Source organism: Vicia villosa, linkage group LG5 (genome assembly GCF_029867415.1).
Source record: "Vicia villosa cultivar HV-30 ecotype Madison, WI linkage group LG5, Vvil1.0, whole genome shotgun sequence".
In the NCBI taxonomy this organism is placed as follows: Eukaryota; Viridiplantae; Streptophyta; class Magnoliopsida; order Fabales; family Fabaceae; genus Vicia; species Vicia villosa.
In genome coordinates this window covers 162,965,858-162,983,597 of record NC_081184.1, presented here as the reverse complement: position 1 = coordinate 162,983,597, position 17,740 = coordinate 162,965,858, and the positions used below count along the sequence as shown (strand labels likewise).

At 32.9% G+C, this 17,740-nt stretch overlaps 1 protein-coding gene and 1 long non-coding RNA gene across 2 annotated transcripts; both read left to right on the top strand.

The window, feature by feature from the left end:
• Positions 1-5,368: 5,368 nt before the first annotated feature.
• On the top strand, positions 5,369-10,020 carry LOC131605912 (probable CCR4-associated factor 1 homolog 11). The gene is made up of 2 exons (XM_058878201.1): positions 5,369-5,462; positions 9,176-10,020. The coding sequence occupies exons 1-2, from the start codon at positions 5,369-5,371 to the stop codon at positions 10,018-10,020; spliced, it is 939 nt and encodes a 312-aa protein (XP_058734184.1).
• An 853-nt stretch (positions 10,021-10,873) lies between these two features.
• Positions 10,874-11,819, top strand: LOC131603623 (uncharacterized). Its single transcript, XR_009284470.1, has 3 exons — positions 10,874-11,082; positions 11,223-11,295; positions 11,376-11,819. It is a non-coding gene; the product is annotated as an uncharacterized LOC131603623 (long non-coding RNA).
• The last annotated feature ends 5,921 nt before the right edge of the window (positions 11,820-17,740 follow it).

The following is a 17,740-nucleotide window of genomic DNA, read 5'->3' as shown; positions in this document are numbered from 1 at the left end:
CACAATACGCATCAAAATCACCAGGCATCATTCGAGACACCACATCAATGTCCATTTTCTGCAACACTGACGAAAGCTCAACCGTACTATTCACATCAGCGATTTCCCAACCGACACAAACAACACAGAGACATTAAACTCGATACCCATTACGATTATTAGCCCCAAATCTAATTCTACAATTTAGAAATTAATAGTTATCATTCCTAATCAAGATCTATGATGTCTATTTCTACAACAACACAAATCCAGAGCATTTAAGCAAAAAGATCAAGAACAACAACAATGATGATTTGTAAAGTGAATATATAAATGATCCCAAGATCAACAAATGTACATACAAGAGAGGAAAAATATACATACAAAACCCAACATTAGAATGGAACATAGAGAAGAAAGAGATGAACCAGAAATTTTCACTGTGTCAAAGCAATCGAGACAAATTCATAGCCAATCGACAAGATGTAGCACCCAATGTTGTTTCCTAAGCCTCTAAACTATCCAAAATGGATCAGAGCCACTCCAAGGAGGAAATGGATGATAAAAACCCTAAAAAATATGTTTTGAAATATAAATACGAAAACTGAAAAATCACAGACCGCGCTAAGCGCCAAAACCACGCTAAGCATGCTCTCATTTATTGATCAAACTGCCTTTGCTGATGAGCGCGCTAAGCACCAAAAAGCGTGCTAAGCACGGTCCGCGCTAAGCACGCTACCTACTGCAAGACTTGGTATGAAAAGCTCCCAGACCGCGCTAAGCACGGTATAGCGCGCTTAGCACGCTCAACAGAACTGCAAAATTTTATTTCTTCTAAAACGCGTTCGCAGCCGTGGCTTCGACAATTTATTCTTCAAAACTCCGAATACGCAAACATACCTACAAAAAGACAACAAAACTATCAAACGGTACATATTTACACGAAAAACGTAACAAAACACAAACGATACAAATATACACAAAAACGGGGAAATATTCAAACAGTATTAACAAAAAGTCTCGATAAGTGCCACTATTTACATACACAAAATAACTACATTTTGACACTTATCAAAAGAGAAGTTCATCGATGAAGCCCTCACCAAGCCACCTGTTGCAGATCCTTTATACGCTTATTGGATTCAATGTAACACCATGGTACTAGCTTGGATTCATCGTTCCATATCGGAGTCAATTACCAAATCAATGTTGTGGATCGATAGTGCAACTGGGGTATGGAAGAACTTGCAGATTCGTTTATCTCACAACGATAGTTTCCGCTTATCAGATATTCAGAAAGACTTATACAAATTTCGCCAAGGTACCTTCGATGTCTCTAACTATTTCACTCAGCTTAATGTAATGTGGGATGAGTTAGAGAATTATCGCCCTATAATTGCTTGTTCTTGTGCCATTCTCGTTCATGTCAGACTTTTCAAATGCCACATCTACAAAAGTGGAGAGGGACTAAAATGAAATAGAAGGATCAAAACTAAAGGCAATATTTTTTTAAAATAGACCTAAATATTAAAATAAGAGGATAAAAAATGTATTTAAGGCTAAAAAAATTTAATGAAAATTATTTGTTTTCACAATTTATAAATTTAAAAAAAAAATACTAACTACTAATAATTAAAGAAATAAATATTACATTCATCTTCACCACATACAAAATCATCATCCAAACACAACAAATGAGTAAACTCATTCATCATCATCTTCCACCTAAAAAACTCATAAACTCATCCATCATCATGTTCAACCCAGAAAATAAATAAACAGACCTGATAACCTCCCACTCCAAAACATCTAAAAATAAATTGGCCAAAACCCAAAATATCTTGTTTTCACTGTTTCCAAAAATGTATTTCACGTTGAAAATTAAAAGTGAAAAAGTTGTTAAATTTACCATTTGTCTGAAGATACAAGTTGTTTTTTATGTGCTACTTCTTTATGGCAATTTTGATTTTCCATTAAATAGTGAAAAGAGTGAAAACAGAGGAACAATTTCGTAAAACTTATGCTTGCTACCTCTTCACCTCTATTGGACCTGTCATGGAGGTCTTGTATTTGTCAACTGCAACAACTTCCACCGTCTATCTCTTTGCCGAAACCAATTTAATTTGTATGAAAAAAAGTGATTAATGTCAACGAGATGCATAAAAACTGACGTCTTACAAAACTTCAACAAAATCCTCAATTTTGATCTTTATCTATAACATATCAAATAATTTTGATTGATGTTAAACTTTATAAACATGATCTATATAATATTATCTTTTAATCTAACAGTGAATTTTGTTATACGGATATGCAGTAAATAGTTATTGGAGATGTCATGTTACTAAGTCTCGACAAAATCGATCTCCGGGGTGTATTTAAACTCCGAAAGGATCCATCATTTAAGCATGTTCTATTTCTAGACCCGCAAACTTGGATGATTGCATGCATTGAAGGACTGAGAAACAAAAAATCACCAAAGACCCAAGAAAAATGTTATAATTGAGAATCAAATAGAGCGAGAAGGTTGCCCGAATAGTTAAATCGCAGGGAAATGTGAAATTAGATACGAAGCTTTTGAATAAGGAAACAAAAAATAGTAATTGGTTGCGCTCTCCCAAGATCTTTATCTCGCTACCATTTATGCAAAGGTCCAAATGGAGGAACTCATCGATGTAACGTTGTTGCACCCTAAAATTTGCTCTCCTAATTCAACTTTTGTCTGACTTATATTTCTCATTTCATATGCATACACTCCCTTAAGTCATTTGCATAGTATGTATTCATGCAATTAAGAACCTTGGTTCAAAAAGGATTTTAAGGTAAGGTTATGAAGAAATTTCTTGTGATTTCGGTTTTTCTTATTTAAAGGTGATTTATTTGGCTACTACACTCAAGTTGAAGCACATTGTCATATCCTTCATACATCTTCAAATGTCATTTTATTTCGAACGACTGCGATGGTCTAGCGAGTAGTGAAGTGAGTGTAAGGAGCTATATATGTAAAAAGACTTGAGTTCGAATCTCACCTTTCTCATATTATGACATTTTTTCACTTTTTATTTTTGTTACTAACTTTATTTCCATTTATATTCAAAATCACAAAATTATTTTTTATTATTTAAATTGAATTTTCATTTTTGATTTTATGCCATTTTTAAAAATAATATTTTTTCATTTAAATCTTAAATTTATGCATTTTATAGACAAAAAATAAAAATATTTAAAAATTTCAAATTTGAGATTAATTATCATTGAGATTTTTAATTTAATTTTCTCTATTTTTAGATAAAATCAAAACAAATATTTTGATGTTAATTTTATTATTATTGATTTTGATTTGATTTTAATTATTTTTTTTGTTAACCCAAATGTTTATGTATAAATAGAGAGGCCACATATTTACATAGGACAACTAACAACCTCCACTCTCACTTTCACGTACAAAAATTCACCTGAACTTTCTCACTAACAACATACCCTCAGGCCACATTCTTAATCATACCTGAATTTTGAATTCTTTAATGATTTGTATATGAAATCTTATTTGCATTGAAATTCTTCTATTCTTAAAACAACTCAGATTTCATATTTTTTATATTGTCTATGCGAATTTTTTATTTTGGAGGCGAGTAAAGAATTATTTTTTTTGTTAGAGATCGGGACCGACCTTGCATATGGTGTCGCCTTCCATGTCAGTATCACTGTGACCGAGAAATTTGTCAGTTTCGTGAAGATCACCGTCGGATTACAGATCTGTCGGACTCATCCGTAATGTAACCGTCACGGTAAATATAGCTGCTCTTTTAATTCTAATCCATGAGGTGATATGTTTGATTTGATTTTTTTAACTGAATGTTTGATTTTGAGGGAAGCATTTGATTATGGGTTTCGTGAAATACACATGGAGAAAGTTTTTTTTTTTTGCTTATAGGGAGGGCATAAGCCCGAAAACAGAAAAACAATTACAAAATATCAATCATAGGGATAATAATCCCATTAGCATCAGCATCCAATAACGGTTGCATAAACTCTGGCGCCTCCTCATAGATAATGAAATCCCTTATCGTGCACCCATGTTTAGCTAACTTATCTGCACTCCAATTCGAGTCTCTATAAACATGAGACACAATGACAACCTCATGCTTGTCCATAATTTCCTTCACCTTTCTTAGAATGGATGTACACTCCACATTCCTAATTTTACCTTCTTCTAATGCTTTCACCACCAGCAAAGAATCAACATTAAGCTCCACCCTTGTAATGCCCATATTATCCGTTAATTTCAAACCCTCTAGAACGCCCCAGAATTCAGCTAACAACGCACTGCACGTACCTAAGTATTTTACGAAACCACCTTTCCATCTCCCATGAGAGTCTCTAATAATTCCTCCACACCCTACCGTATTATTTGCTTTGCTCGCGCCATTCGTGTTAAGTTTAAACATACTCGGCACAGGAGGCTTCCATCCTAGACAAGTAGCAGCATTTTCTACATCTCTCACATTATGATAAAGTCGATCTGTGTTATTATAATCCTCTCCCTGTTTCAAGATATGCAGCAGCGGTTCATGCGGTCTAGAATTCAGTCACTACTACAAAAATCAATCAAAAAGACAAAAACATTCATATTATAATTCTATTCAATTAAAGAGAAAAGTATTCAGATACTCCCACCTTAAGAAGAATTATTTGATGTACTCTCCTAACATAAGTATTTTGATACCCCCACCTTGTGAGGGATTGTCTGTTATACTCTCCTAATCAAAACACCAACCAAACCTTTTTAGGTAAGAACATGTTAATTTCTTTCTACGCCAACTACGTGAGTCTCCAAAAGTCGAGCAGCAGTAGAATGCAAAATTAACATCGTTCATTAAAAAAACAAACAAACATAATTTTTTTTACCCGAGCTACGAAGACTCTGATTTCATCCTTTGAAGAATACGTAGGCACAAGGTGCGATGCCTTAGAGAGTCCATTAACAATGTAAATATCATTCCCCTTTGTAAATGAATTAAAAATAAGAAACCTTATAAATACACCCTTAGATTAGAACAGACATAAGTGGATCCTGTGGAGTACCACAGACGTGAAGGGTGTTAATAAATTTCTCTTGCGTAATCGACTTCCTTACCCTCTCTCTTGGTTACGATGACCATGTTATTTCCCTCTCTTAGGTTTACTCAATGTTTTCTTTTCCCTCTCTTGGGATAAATAACATTGACGACAACTCTTCTTTTTGCTTACCCTTTCGCGCCTTCGGATGAAAATTTGAGACGCGACAAACGTCTCGGTGATGGAACTTGAAATTTAATGTGCATGTTCTCAAGACCACCAACTCACACTCAATTCGGAGTCTTCTTCTCCTGAGTGAGCCTTTACAACAATGAAGACATCTTACAGAAGTAACTCCCTTGCAGTTGGTCATAGCTTTTTTGTATCAAATTGTATCTTCAAGTTTGATAGCAAGAACTTAATGGGTAACTGTTCTAGGCCAGACAAATAGCCTAATAAAACCAACTTAAGTTAGAGGCACAATCTAATTCCACTTCCACTCGACCTGATGAGTAGGGGCACTCTCACGAAGCAACCCCACATTATAACAAGCACCACTACATCTCAACAGTTGGGTATATTCAAAACCTTGCATGAAATAATATATTCACCCGAGATGGTTTTAACTGTCATTCCTATATAAGTGTAATTTCCGTCACACCAAAGTACGGTTCATTACACACGTAAGCTTCATTTCTCTTACTTTTTTGACGTGAGCGTTAAAGTCCTAACCTCGCAGATTCATCTTTCTCTGATCATAAAAAACTTCCATTGTGGTGCTGAAAACCTATGACCGAGGACTTCATCAGTTCCCTACTTATTCTCCATTCCACCACCAAAATACAAATCCATACTTATTTGACCGTTGTAAAAATATTTATGATGTGTTTGGTAAACATTCATAATTTAAATTGAATATAAAGATATTAATATAATATAGAGAGAATTAAATGTGTGTATGAGTATTGGAGTATTCGCCTCACATATACTTCACTTGACAATATTAAACACATATATTTAAATATGTCATAAAATATTCATTTAAATTTATTATAATAAATATTAAATTTAAGGTTTCTCTATTTTATTTGATTTATGCAATTTTGTCCCTTTATTTAAAATAAAAATAATTTTAGTCCTCTTTCTTACTTTTGCACTTACAATTAACATGTTTCTATTTTTTAAATAACAAGTTTCTTGTGAAATATGATAAATCATGAGATGTAAACCTATTGTAAAATTTTATAAATAAAAATATAAGTTAAGAACTATTATTTCATTGATTTTCTATAGAAAAGCGAGAGAGGGGATCAAAACTCTTTGACTATAAAATTGAGACACTAATTTTGTGAATCAAATAAAATTGAGAGATCAAAATTGTAATTCAGTTTAAATATTTATAAATATTTTGAAATACATTTAAATTAAAATGAAAATTATTATTATTAAAGCTTAAATAAACTTTTGACCCTTTTATTTTAATTTTGTTATTTTAGTCCTTTAAAAATAAAAGCCTTTCTTTTCAATTTATGACGTGGTACAACATAAATATATTATCCCTTATTATTTTTATTGTTATTTAAGGAAATCACTGAAAAATTGTCCCTAGTCTTTTATATTCTCTTGATACCACTTTTATTGAAATACTACTATCTATCTTTAGGAAATTCATTATCTTGTTGTTTACTTTAATGCTAAGTTTTGAATCCAATTCTCTAAAGTTTTTAAAAATATATTTGGTAATAAACTAAAAGAGACATGCTATTTGTACACCCACTTTTATACACCGTATCCTACACTTAAAGTTATAACAAAGAATAATTTGGTTACACAAATTCAAGACAATAAAAATTATTTAAAAAATAAAACTTGTGTATTGGATGTATTTAATTACTGTCTAAGTTTAGAAAGCAGTGTACACTTGTCATTTCTCAAACTAAAAAGAAAGTATTATTATGGATTGACGTAACGGTCAATAAAGACCGGATCAATGCCCGTAGCCTCAATTATCTCCCATGAGTGGATTAGCATCACATGGTAGATTTTTATAGGAAGGCATAAGTGAATTATGGTGTTTTTGAGTAGGGATGTGATTTGATGTAAATTGTCACAAATTTTATTCTCTTTTAATGTTTGATAAAATGTCTTTAAAAAAATATATTGTTCAATGTAATTTTTTTTTGTATAAATAGAGTATAATATAGGGAGGTTGGTTCATATTTAAAGGAAATAAGGAAATTATTATTATTATTAAGGATTGTGGTTTATATTTATAGGTTGGAATCGTCTTTAAGGATGTGCAAAACAACCTATAACATAGAGTCTCACATTTTTTTCATATTTAAGCTATTACAAAAAGACCTTTAATTATATATTTCACTGCTAATTTATGTTTAAATAGGATCTCTTAACAAATTCTTAGAATTCAATTAAAAATAACTTTAGCTTCTTACATATGATCATTCAAAAATTTGAAACGACTCTATTTAAAGGAAACATGACAACTTTAGCTTCTTAATCACTCAAGAGCAGCATACCCAAAAAAACTACACCATGAATGTAAAAAATAAAACTAATTCAAACATACTCTAATAAATCTTCATCCGATTCCGATGGATTAGTCTCTTGAACCATTCAACGACAACTAATAAAAATATGAAGGGTGTCCGGAGTTTTTTTAATTAAAACTTTGTATTATTAATCTCTTCTCATGCATTCTCATTTATCATCCCCACATACTCCATAAAAAAACACAAACTCTAATTCAAAATTTTCAGTTGTCAAGAAAACCAAAACTTCAAATATTTAAGTCATATTTGTTCAAATGGACCCCATTAATTGACAGTGAGATTGGCTTTTCTTATTACATTTCTAAAAAAATTAAAATAGTTATGTGTTTTTCATGGTAGAAGTTAAAGATTATGCACTTTCCTCTTGACCTCTATGCCATACCTTTGATAAATTAGGAGTGATATGTAAAGTCATATGTAAACATATTTGACACAAACAAGTTTGTACATATAGAAGTGGATATATTTTAGGAATTAAAGAAGTGTGGATTCGAACTCAGGACCTTGAGAGGAGCACACTCTCAAGACCCAAGCCTCCACCGCTAGGCCAACCCTTGGGGGTTTAAAGAAGTGTATATTAAGAGGAAAAACTTGTAGCCTTCATCATCATGTGACTTAATAATTCATTAATTAATTAAAAGTATTTGCATAACTACCTTCAAAGTGAAAAGATTTGGTTAAAATCTAATTTTAAAACTTTCAAATATATGTTTCATAATCTAATATTATATTAAACTGACCAAATACATTAGTTATTTAATAAAAATAAATAAATAATTTCTTATATAAAAGAATGAATGTAGTATATATATTTATCTCATTCTAATGGTTACAATCCAACATTTTTTAGAATAAAAAAACATAATAAACAACTTTTTTAGATTTGACTGATTTAATGGTATTAACTACTAGTGTCTTTTCATTAAGCATAATAAATAACACAAAATAAATTATAATAATATTAGTGAAAGAGTGCCATTAAAATAATAATACTAATGCAAATTATAATAAAACAGAAATAATAAGTGATAATTTTTTGAAATAAATTTTTTCTTAAGACAATACCTATCGAAGTATTTTTTTTTCTAAAATAAATTTATAAAAATTAATATTTATAGGTAAAATATTATTTATCTATGATAAATATCATTTTATTAACTAAATATTTATTGATGTATTTTTAAAATTAATCTAAATAAATAATATCACTACATAATTTGATATGATACGTATTTAAACTAGATTTGATATATTGTTATAGATAAATCCGCCGGATACACTAAATAGTGGTTAGTTTTTTTTTGTTGGTAAATTGAATAAGTGATTAGTTTGTTGAAAGCACAAAGCCACCAAAGAACAAACGCATTAATTAGTAACATTCCTAAATATCAATATCTTATTAGACAGTAATAAATAGTGTTCCACTTTGCAAGCAATATCTTTATCATATTTAGTGTTTACTTTTAATATAAAACAGCCAAATCTCTTCTCCTCTCGTAACACAAAAAATATCTAGTATTCATCTCTAAATTTTAGTTTGAATTCAGTTTCAAAATCATTTCTTTGAGATCAATCATTCACAAAACTCAACATGAGCAAAGCGAAGGAAGTCATTGTCCGTCAAGTTTGGGCATATAATTTGGAGTATGAATTCAGTCTCATACGTCAAGCAATCCATCAACATCCTATGGTTTCAATGGACACTGAATTTCCTGGTGTAATTCATTCACCCGAAATCAATCGACACTATCTTCAACCATTTGACAATTATCGCTACTTAAAGGCAAACGTTGATGCTCTTAAGGTCATACAAGTTGGTCTCACCCTTAGCGACTTCAAGGGAAATCTTCCTGATTTTGGAAGCATTTATGGCTACATCTGGGAATTTAATTTCTGTGATTTTGACGTCAATCACGATCCTTGTAATCAAGATTCTATTGATATGCTCCGCCGTCAAGGGATTGACTTCAATCGTAATTTCTACTACGGTGTGAATTCAATGCGTTTTGCTGACCTAATGTTATCGTCAGGACTTATTTTCAATAAATCACTTATGTGGGTCACATTTAGTAGCGCTTACGATTTCGGGTATTTGGTGAAGATCTTAACCCGAAAGAATTTACCAAACCATTTAGAGGAATTTTTAAATATTGTGGAAGTGTTGTTTGGGAAAAAAGTATTTGATATGAAACACATGATGAAGTTCTGCGATTTTTTACACGGTGGTCTTGAGCGAGTAGCTACTACTCTAAAAGTAGGTCGGGCGGTTGGAAAATCTCATCAAGCTGGATCTGATAGCTTATTGACAAATCAGGCATTTAGGAAAATGATAGAAACTTGTTTTATCATTAACAAAGTTCCAGAGCTTAAAGATTATGCTGGAGTGTTATTTGGATTAGAGATTATTGTTTAGTGAAATCGAATATATGACAATTGTAAAAATTGAAATATATAAAATTTTCATTGTTTGATTATTTTCTATTCTTATTTTAAAAGCCAAACATATAATTTTTTTTAGTCACAAATAACTTTTAAGTTTAGTCTATCTTTCAGTCCTTAATTTAATTTTAAGGTTTCATTTTAGTCTCGTACTTATAAATATAAAAAAATATATATAATTGCATTCAAAGTCACAAATTCATCTCATTATATAAATGCAAAAATGTTTTGAACCAATTTGTAATTTTCGTTTTTTAATCCAATTTTATTAAATATTTATTTGTAGTTATTGCAAAATTTATTTAAAATATTCTTTATGATCACCTTTATCTTTTTTCTTTTTAATTTTCTATTCTTTTTTTCTCCAAAATATTTATATGTATTAATATTATTCTTCATATTACTCGATTTGTGTGGGTGCACGATTCTTTTACTAGTTTTATTTTAAAAGTCAAACATATAAATTGTTTTTTAGCCACAAATAACTTAATGTATCTTTTAGTCCTTAATTTAATTTAAGGTTTAAGTTTGTCTCGTACTTAATAAATGTTACTTTTTAAAAAAAAAAAAAGTTAAGGACCAAAATAAATACTTGGAGGTTTTGAAATGGTTTCATGTTTAAGGATCAATTTGTGCAAAAGTAAAATGTATGGTATATGTTAAAGACATCAATTCTTGCAAGCAACTTCATACTTTCTCGCTTTCAAAAGATATATCCCTTTCAAATTACTTGATGGATGGCAAGAAATGTGTACTTGCATTGTTGTACAAACTGCATATAAATGTGTACTTGCATTATTGATTTTTAGGTGAACAACAATCAAACCTTCACCTCAAACATGCAATATATAAAAATTTACAACTCAAAACTGAAATCTAATTGAGCTGTTTCTTTTTGGATTAAAAGGCTGTTGGAGTTGGATTTCCACCAAGAGAAGAAAATAACGTTCCATTCTTCACGCCTTCTGAAACTCGGCTGCAAAATTTGATGATGCTGCTATTCAGACTTCTCTTCAATCAGATGCATCTGACTTAGGTGCTTTTTGAACTCCATCATAAATTTGATGTTGGTCACAAAATGCTTTTCCTTACTTTGATATTCAATGTTTTTGTTTAGTACAAATCTGTTGCTTTAGGTTGTTGTTTCTTAATAACATTCTGGACAAAATATGCTAGGGCCTGAAGGAGGAGGTGATTGTTGATCTTGTTGACCAATGTCGTTCTTACCAGAAACGGTTCATGCTTCTGTGTAAGTTCTTAATGACTAAACTATATTCATTGTATAATTAAGAACAACATTTATCATTATTTGGCCTGCTTTAACTTTAGGGATGAAGAGCTTTTAGGTCTGGGATTAGCACTGAATCACAGCCCTCAGCATGTATTTTTGTCAACATGCACATGAGGTACTCGTGCACAGAATCGGAAACCAGCCTATGACAAGCCCGAGCCAATGAGGGTGAGCCCACTTATTCCCCCACCACCAGAATCAAAGAGGCCAGTCTACTCTGGTAGTGGCATGGTTGACTATCTTAGTGGTGGTACGTACTAGGCAAAAGGATCCCTTGAAAACTCATGTTATAAATAACTAATTAGTTTATTATTTTTATTAGTTTGTTATTTTATTAGTAATTTAAGTTTGGATCTTTAGTAAGGCTTGTTAGATAATTATACTCTATTTAAATAGATTAACACTTGTATATTCATCATGATAATATTAAATTATTCATTTTTTATATGCTATCACAAGCTCTCGTTTGAGAGGGCCTCACTTTCGCCTAAATAAATCATAGCCGCCTTAATTGTGGTTATTTTTGTCAAAAATCTAGCCATTTTCATTGTGGTTACTGTTCATGGCTTGTGTTGTTGGTGCTGTTCATTGTGCAACTATTCCATTACTATTCATCGTGGTACTGTTATATTATTGTTCATCACAATGTTCAACGCTACTGTTCAATGCGCCCTGTTAATCGCTACAATTCATCACAACTACTTAAACAATCACACATTTCTCCATCAACTTCTCAACCTCGCACTCGCTTGTGGTGTTTTACTTGCATTTGTTTTTAAATTTGTTCAATGGCTGTCGGTAAAGAAAATAGATGGGTACAAGTTTAAATCAAAATTACCTATTATTCTTCAGGTTTACAAGTTGAATTGAAAGAATTATTAGAAATGGTCTAAACTCATGAAAACGACCTTGAAAGGTAAAGGAAAAGCCAAACACCTTACAAACGCACCTCCTAAAGAGACAAATTGTAAATTTGAAAAGTGGGATACTGAAGATTCGGCGATCATTGCATGGTTATGGACTTAATGACTCAAGAAATTAGTGACACTTGCATGTTCCTAAGTACGACAAAAGAGATTTGGAAAGCATTAGAAGAAATTTATTCTAAAGCCAAATATGTTATCCAAATATATGATGTGAAGGATAAAACACTAGGAACTAAACAAGGCAACAAAACAATTACAAAATATGCTAATCATCTCAAAGTCTAGTGGATGGAGTTAGACTACTATAGAGTTATCAAAATCGAGTGTACAGCAGATGCAATAACACTTCGGGAGTACATTGAACAAGATAGAGTCTACAATTTTATGGTAGGACTCAACTCTGAATTTGACCATGTTAGAGTATAAAGTCTTGGCAAAGAAAAAGTACCGAACATTAATGATGTAGTTAGTGTCTATAGTAAGGAGTGGAGAAATTAGAAGGGGATTATTGTTGACACCACCACCTGTTAAAGCTCAATAATGCTTGTTAAGAAGAATTCAACCATGTTAGTTGATTAGAAGAAATTGGGAGAAACCTATGTCGAGAAGAAGGGCGAAGGGGCATGGTGTGTAACACCCTTCTAAACCATGCGACAATTAATAATTAAATCAGAGTAACATGCAAACAAGGGCATCACAATTAAAATAAATCAATTATCATCCGTCGCTGTCATGCATTCACTAAGGAACATTTCATCATAACTCATAATTCATAATATATCATGTTGACACAGCGGAATAAATCATCAAAATTAACATCACATCATCGATGCTACAATCCTCAAAATTAATTAAAACAAAATAGAGTTATTCAATTAACTCGAAACATCTCGTCGCCCAGTGTTACAATATCAAAGCATGACACCTGACGCTAAATTAAACAATGACTTATGAGCTAATCCTCACCAAGCCGAAAAGCCGTTATCCTCAATCTAAAAAATGTAATGTATGGGTGAGTCTCATTCTCAATTAACAAATATTATTGCATCATAAACAATAATACAATCATAGCTATATTATTCACCCAATCTCATTATATTTCATACTATTAATCATCACACATTCACACATCATCAAAACCATAACATAAAATACATATATTCATGTTATAAAACTCATGCATATGGATGCAATTGACTCTATGCATGTGGTACCAAACATCATCAATGGGGATCACCCACCGACCGATCCAACATCGTCAAGATACGGCCCTGCCAACATAAATTCCACACAATGAAAATTATGCCCTTCACTGAATTCTCTCCTCATTAGGATTCAACCCTCAACAAATGGCTATGAATGAATGCAACATACACAACATACTTATATCATCATCATCATCGTCCTCATCATCATCATCATCATCATCAAATGTATATGTATCAGCATCATTCATCACAAATTAATCATCATCACGATCATTACAGAACATACATGTATTACACTAATCATCATCATCAATAATAAGAATATACATGTATTCACATCATTCAACACATTTCATATTGTCACATCTCATCATATATGTCAACAATATACCATCCATCAAACGAACAAAGTATTCACATCATACTCATATCATCACATGAAATATCTCATAAGCTCCATCACACAATCAAACGAATCATCATACGAATCATGTTTAAAATATAGCATGTATTGTCACATCTCATCACATATATATACAATACATCATTCATCAAGCAATAAAATCATGATTCAAAATTTTGTGGTGGGGACCACATCAAAGGAAAGGAGGCCTAATTCCACATGTGGACCGAATAGAAGTTCTGAAGAGCAGGAAAGCCCATTCACATTTGACAAGGCCTGTAGCATCATGGTCCACAAAAATAAAATGAATTATGCAAAAAGAAAGATTCAGAAGCGTAAGAAATTTAAACAGGTGCAAGGATTGGGAATGAAGGTGGACCTGGAAGCCTCATATTTTGCGTGCCTAACACCCAGAAATCCAAGAAGTTTGAAACGAAACTCAAAATCAGAAGACACTGTCGAAGAGGATGGGGATGACATCTCAAATGGTACGTTTAATCCTTGCCTATCACATACTGACTCTGAAGTTATGAGATGCAATGTTATGTTGGTGAATTCTTCTAATTCTGGGGCGGGTAGAAATATGTGGAATTCTATTGCTAATTTAGGAGTGAATTGTGGAGGAGATGATGTTATAGGTTTGCAGAAGTTAGAATTGTTGGAGAACAGAGAGAAGAAAGAGGTGATTTCTAAGAAGGGGATAAACAATATGTAGAATTTGGAGGAAGGGGACTCGCCTTGTTGCCAAGTGCCTACGTATCTCCTTAGGGAGAATCAGAGTCAACGTAGTTCGGGCACAGGGTTGTACGCCTTAGAATTAGAATTTGATTTGATATGGTTTGAAGTTGTTTTAAAGGCTTTTTGAGTGGCCTATCGTAGTTTTGAATTTGTGATTTAAAGATGAAAGTGTTTTGAAGTTTGGCGTACAACCCTGATTTGATATGTTACTGTTAGGTGCGATGATCAATAGATTTAATCATTATAGTTAACGGATTAAGTAGTGTATTGCTGGTTACTCTGACCGATAGATTCAGTCGTCACGAGCAACAAATAAAGTATATTTTAAATAATTATTAAATGTCAAGTTTTATCGTTGCCTCTCATAACCAATGGATTCAGTTATTACATGACAATGAATTTCATTATTTATGTTTTGTTATTTTATCCCTCGCCAATGCGACTAATAGATTTAGTCGGATCGAGGAGAGAATTGATTTAAGGATTAATGTTCTGCCAAATGGCCAATAGGATTGGGAAAATCCTAATGCATTACTAATTTCTAGGGTTTTTTTGATTTTTGTAACAATTAAAATTGATTAAAATTAATTAAGTCGAATAATCGAAATAATCGACTAATCGAAAAATCCTAACCCTAATCCTTCACCTAATCCTAATTTACATTCTATCACCAATTTAGTTTAAAAATTGAATCCTATGTAAAAAGCATGTAATTATACAAATAATATATAAAAGAGAATAAAAGAATAATAAAACCTGGACAGTAATCCTATGTGGCGCGCCTGCGAAACCCCATGGTGAGCATTCGCGTTCCGGGACGTTAGATTTGATCTTGATGAGATCAGGTGGTGCATAGATGAGGGTGCATGGTGGTCTTGCATGAGGATTGCGCACAAGATCCATGTTCATACCAGAACTTGCAACTGTTAAAAAATAAAGGCCTGTGAGACTCGAACCCAGGTTATGTCTCTCACACGCCTATACTCTTCACCAACTCTACCATCGCCCCTCTCCTGTTCATAGAGCAAACATACAACAACATATACACACACTAATTTCCCTTATCCTTTTGATGGGCTGCTCAAAACATATAAGCCCAAGAACAAGGTGAGTGGCAGAAAAACCTAAAAGCTAAAACAAAGCCAAAAAAGCGGCCGCCCTCCTTCTCCTTTCTCACGATCTTCTTCATCGACAAACACCCTTGTTATCAACTTCTCCGTGCCTGGATTTTTTTACTTAGTGAAGATAACGAAGATGTCACGGCGTAACGTGCTGAAGTGCGACTGTTGTTATGGCAGTGGCGGAACCGTGATGCAACTGGTGGCTGCGACAGGGATTGGCTCTCGTCGGAAGTTGCAATGTTGAGGCCAAGGACGGCGGTGGCATCGTCGATTGTTGATGACGTCCGGGAAGGAGAAGGAAGGACGGCCGAATCGTCGAGAAAGTTTTTTTCCGGCAATTTCACAACCAAAGTTCCTATTTTTTTTTATCTTTTTCTTTCTGATTTCTTTTTTCGGCTCCCCCGAATCCCCCCCTGTTCTTCTGTTTTCTCTTAGCTTATATGATTAGGTTAGATTTAATTTAGGAAACATTAGATTTAAGTTAGAGATTGAATTAGATTTGGTTTGTAATTTGATTTCGAATCTTTCCGCAAAACTTGATTGATTTCTTTCTTGATTCGTGATTCTGGACTTGGGCCTGGGTTGAGTGCAGATAAATTAGGGTTTGCTGTTGTTGCTTGGGGCGGCGCCGCTGGTTGTAGGAGGATGAAGGAAGATGAATGGTTCCTTCTAACCCTAAATGGACCTGTTGACTTGGTCAACCCAAAAAAAAAAACACCTCTTTCATTAATAATATCAGATTATATAATTTTATTTTAACAGCCTTAATTAGAAAATAAATATTATATACATCTCATATACTTTGACTTCTACCTATTTTATACACCAAATTAATGATAATCCAAATAATAGTTAGTAATAATAATATTAGTTAATAAAGATAAAAATGTAAATGATAAAAGATGAGTAGATTATAAAAACTAAGTTGTAGTAAAATATCAAAAATGATGAAAAGAAAATACTTGGAATGGGATAGTTGGGCCATCAGTTTGGGCTCAAGCACCTTCTAACCTTAATCTCCGTCTTAACTCAGGGTACTTTATAAGAGGGTGGGTTTGACGATAGGAACGTCAAACCCCATGACTCTTAATTTCAGCCCTCGATAAATTAAAAGACGCGAATTTGATCGGGAAAATTTTGGGGTATGACACAATAGGTCAACATGAATTTATTGTCGCTTAATATAAGAGGAGGCGGTTCTGTTTCAAAAAGAAGGAGGATAAGTTTTCTCCTAAATTCAAACAAGGTGGATGTGTGTTTTTTACAGGAAAAAAAACTTCAAAGGTTGGATGATAACATTGTCTCTTCTTTCTGGCGTGGCTTTGAGTTAGATTGGACGGCGAATCATTCGATAGGAGCGTCGGGAGGGATGGTTATCATTTGGAAGAAAGGTATTATGGAGGTGTTTAGTAGTTTTGCTGGAAGGGGTTATGTTGGCATTAATGTTTCGTGGAAAGGGAAAAGGATTAATCTTGTGAATATTTATGCCCCTTGCAACGTTGCGGATAGAAGAGTTCTTTGGATGGAGATGATACAAAGAAAGGTTAGAAGAAATGATGAGGAGTGGGGTTTTGGAGGGGATTTTAATGAAGTCAAAAATAGTGTGGAAAGACTTGGTGTAGGTCGGTTTGAGTGTAGGAGTGGCATGGAAGAGTTGAAGGAGTCACAGAGGTGAAAGGGGAGATCGAAAGTTATTTTGAAAATTTCTTTAAAGAGGGAGATTGCTCGAGACCGGTGTCGGGGGGATTGAGTCTTCGAAGTTTGAATGTTGACGATAGCAAGTGGTTGGAAAGGAGATCCACTTTAAAGGAGATAAAGGAGGCGTTGTGGGATTGTGATGGTAATAAGAGCTCGGGGCCGGATGGTTACACTCTCGAATTTTTTCAAGGTTGTTGGGATATTCTTAAAGATGATATTGTTAATTTTGTTGAGGATTTTTTCCTTAAAGCTAAACTCACAAAGGGATGCACTTCCTCTTTTTTAGCTTTAATTCCAAAGACAAAGAAT

Coding starts and splice junctions, on each gene's coding strand:
- LOC131605912 (XM_058878201.1), top strand. CDS start 5,369: ATGAAGACATCTTACAGAAGTAACTCCCTTGCAGTTGGTCATAGCTTT. Junction 5,463..9,175: donor TGATAGCAAGAACTTAATGG/GTAACTGTTCTA, acceptor CATTTCTTTGAG/ATCAATCATTCACAAAACTC.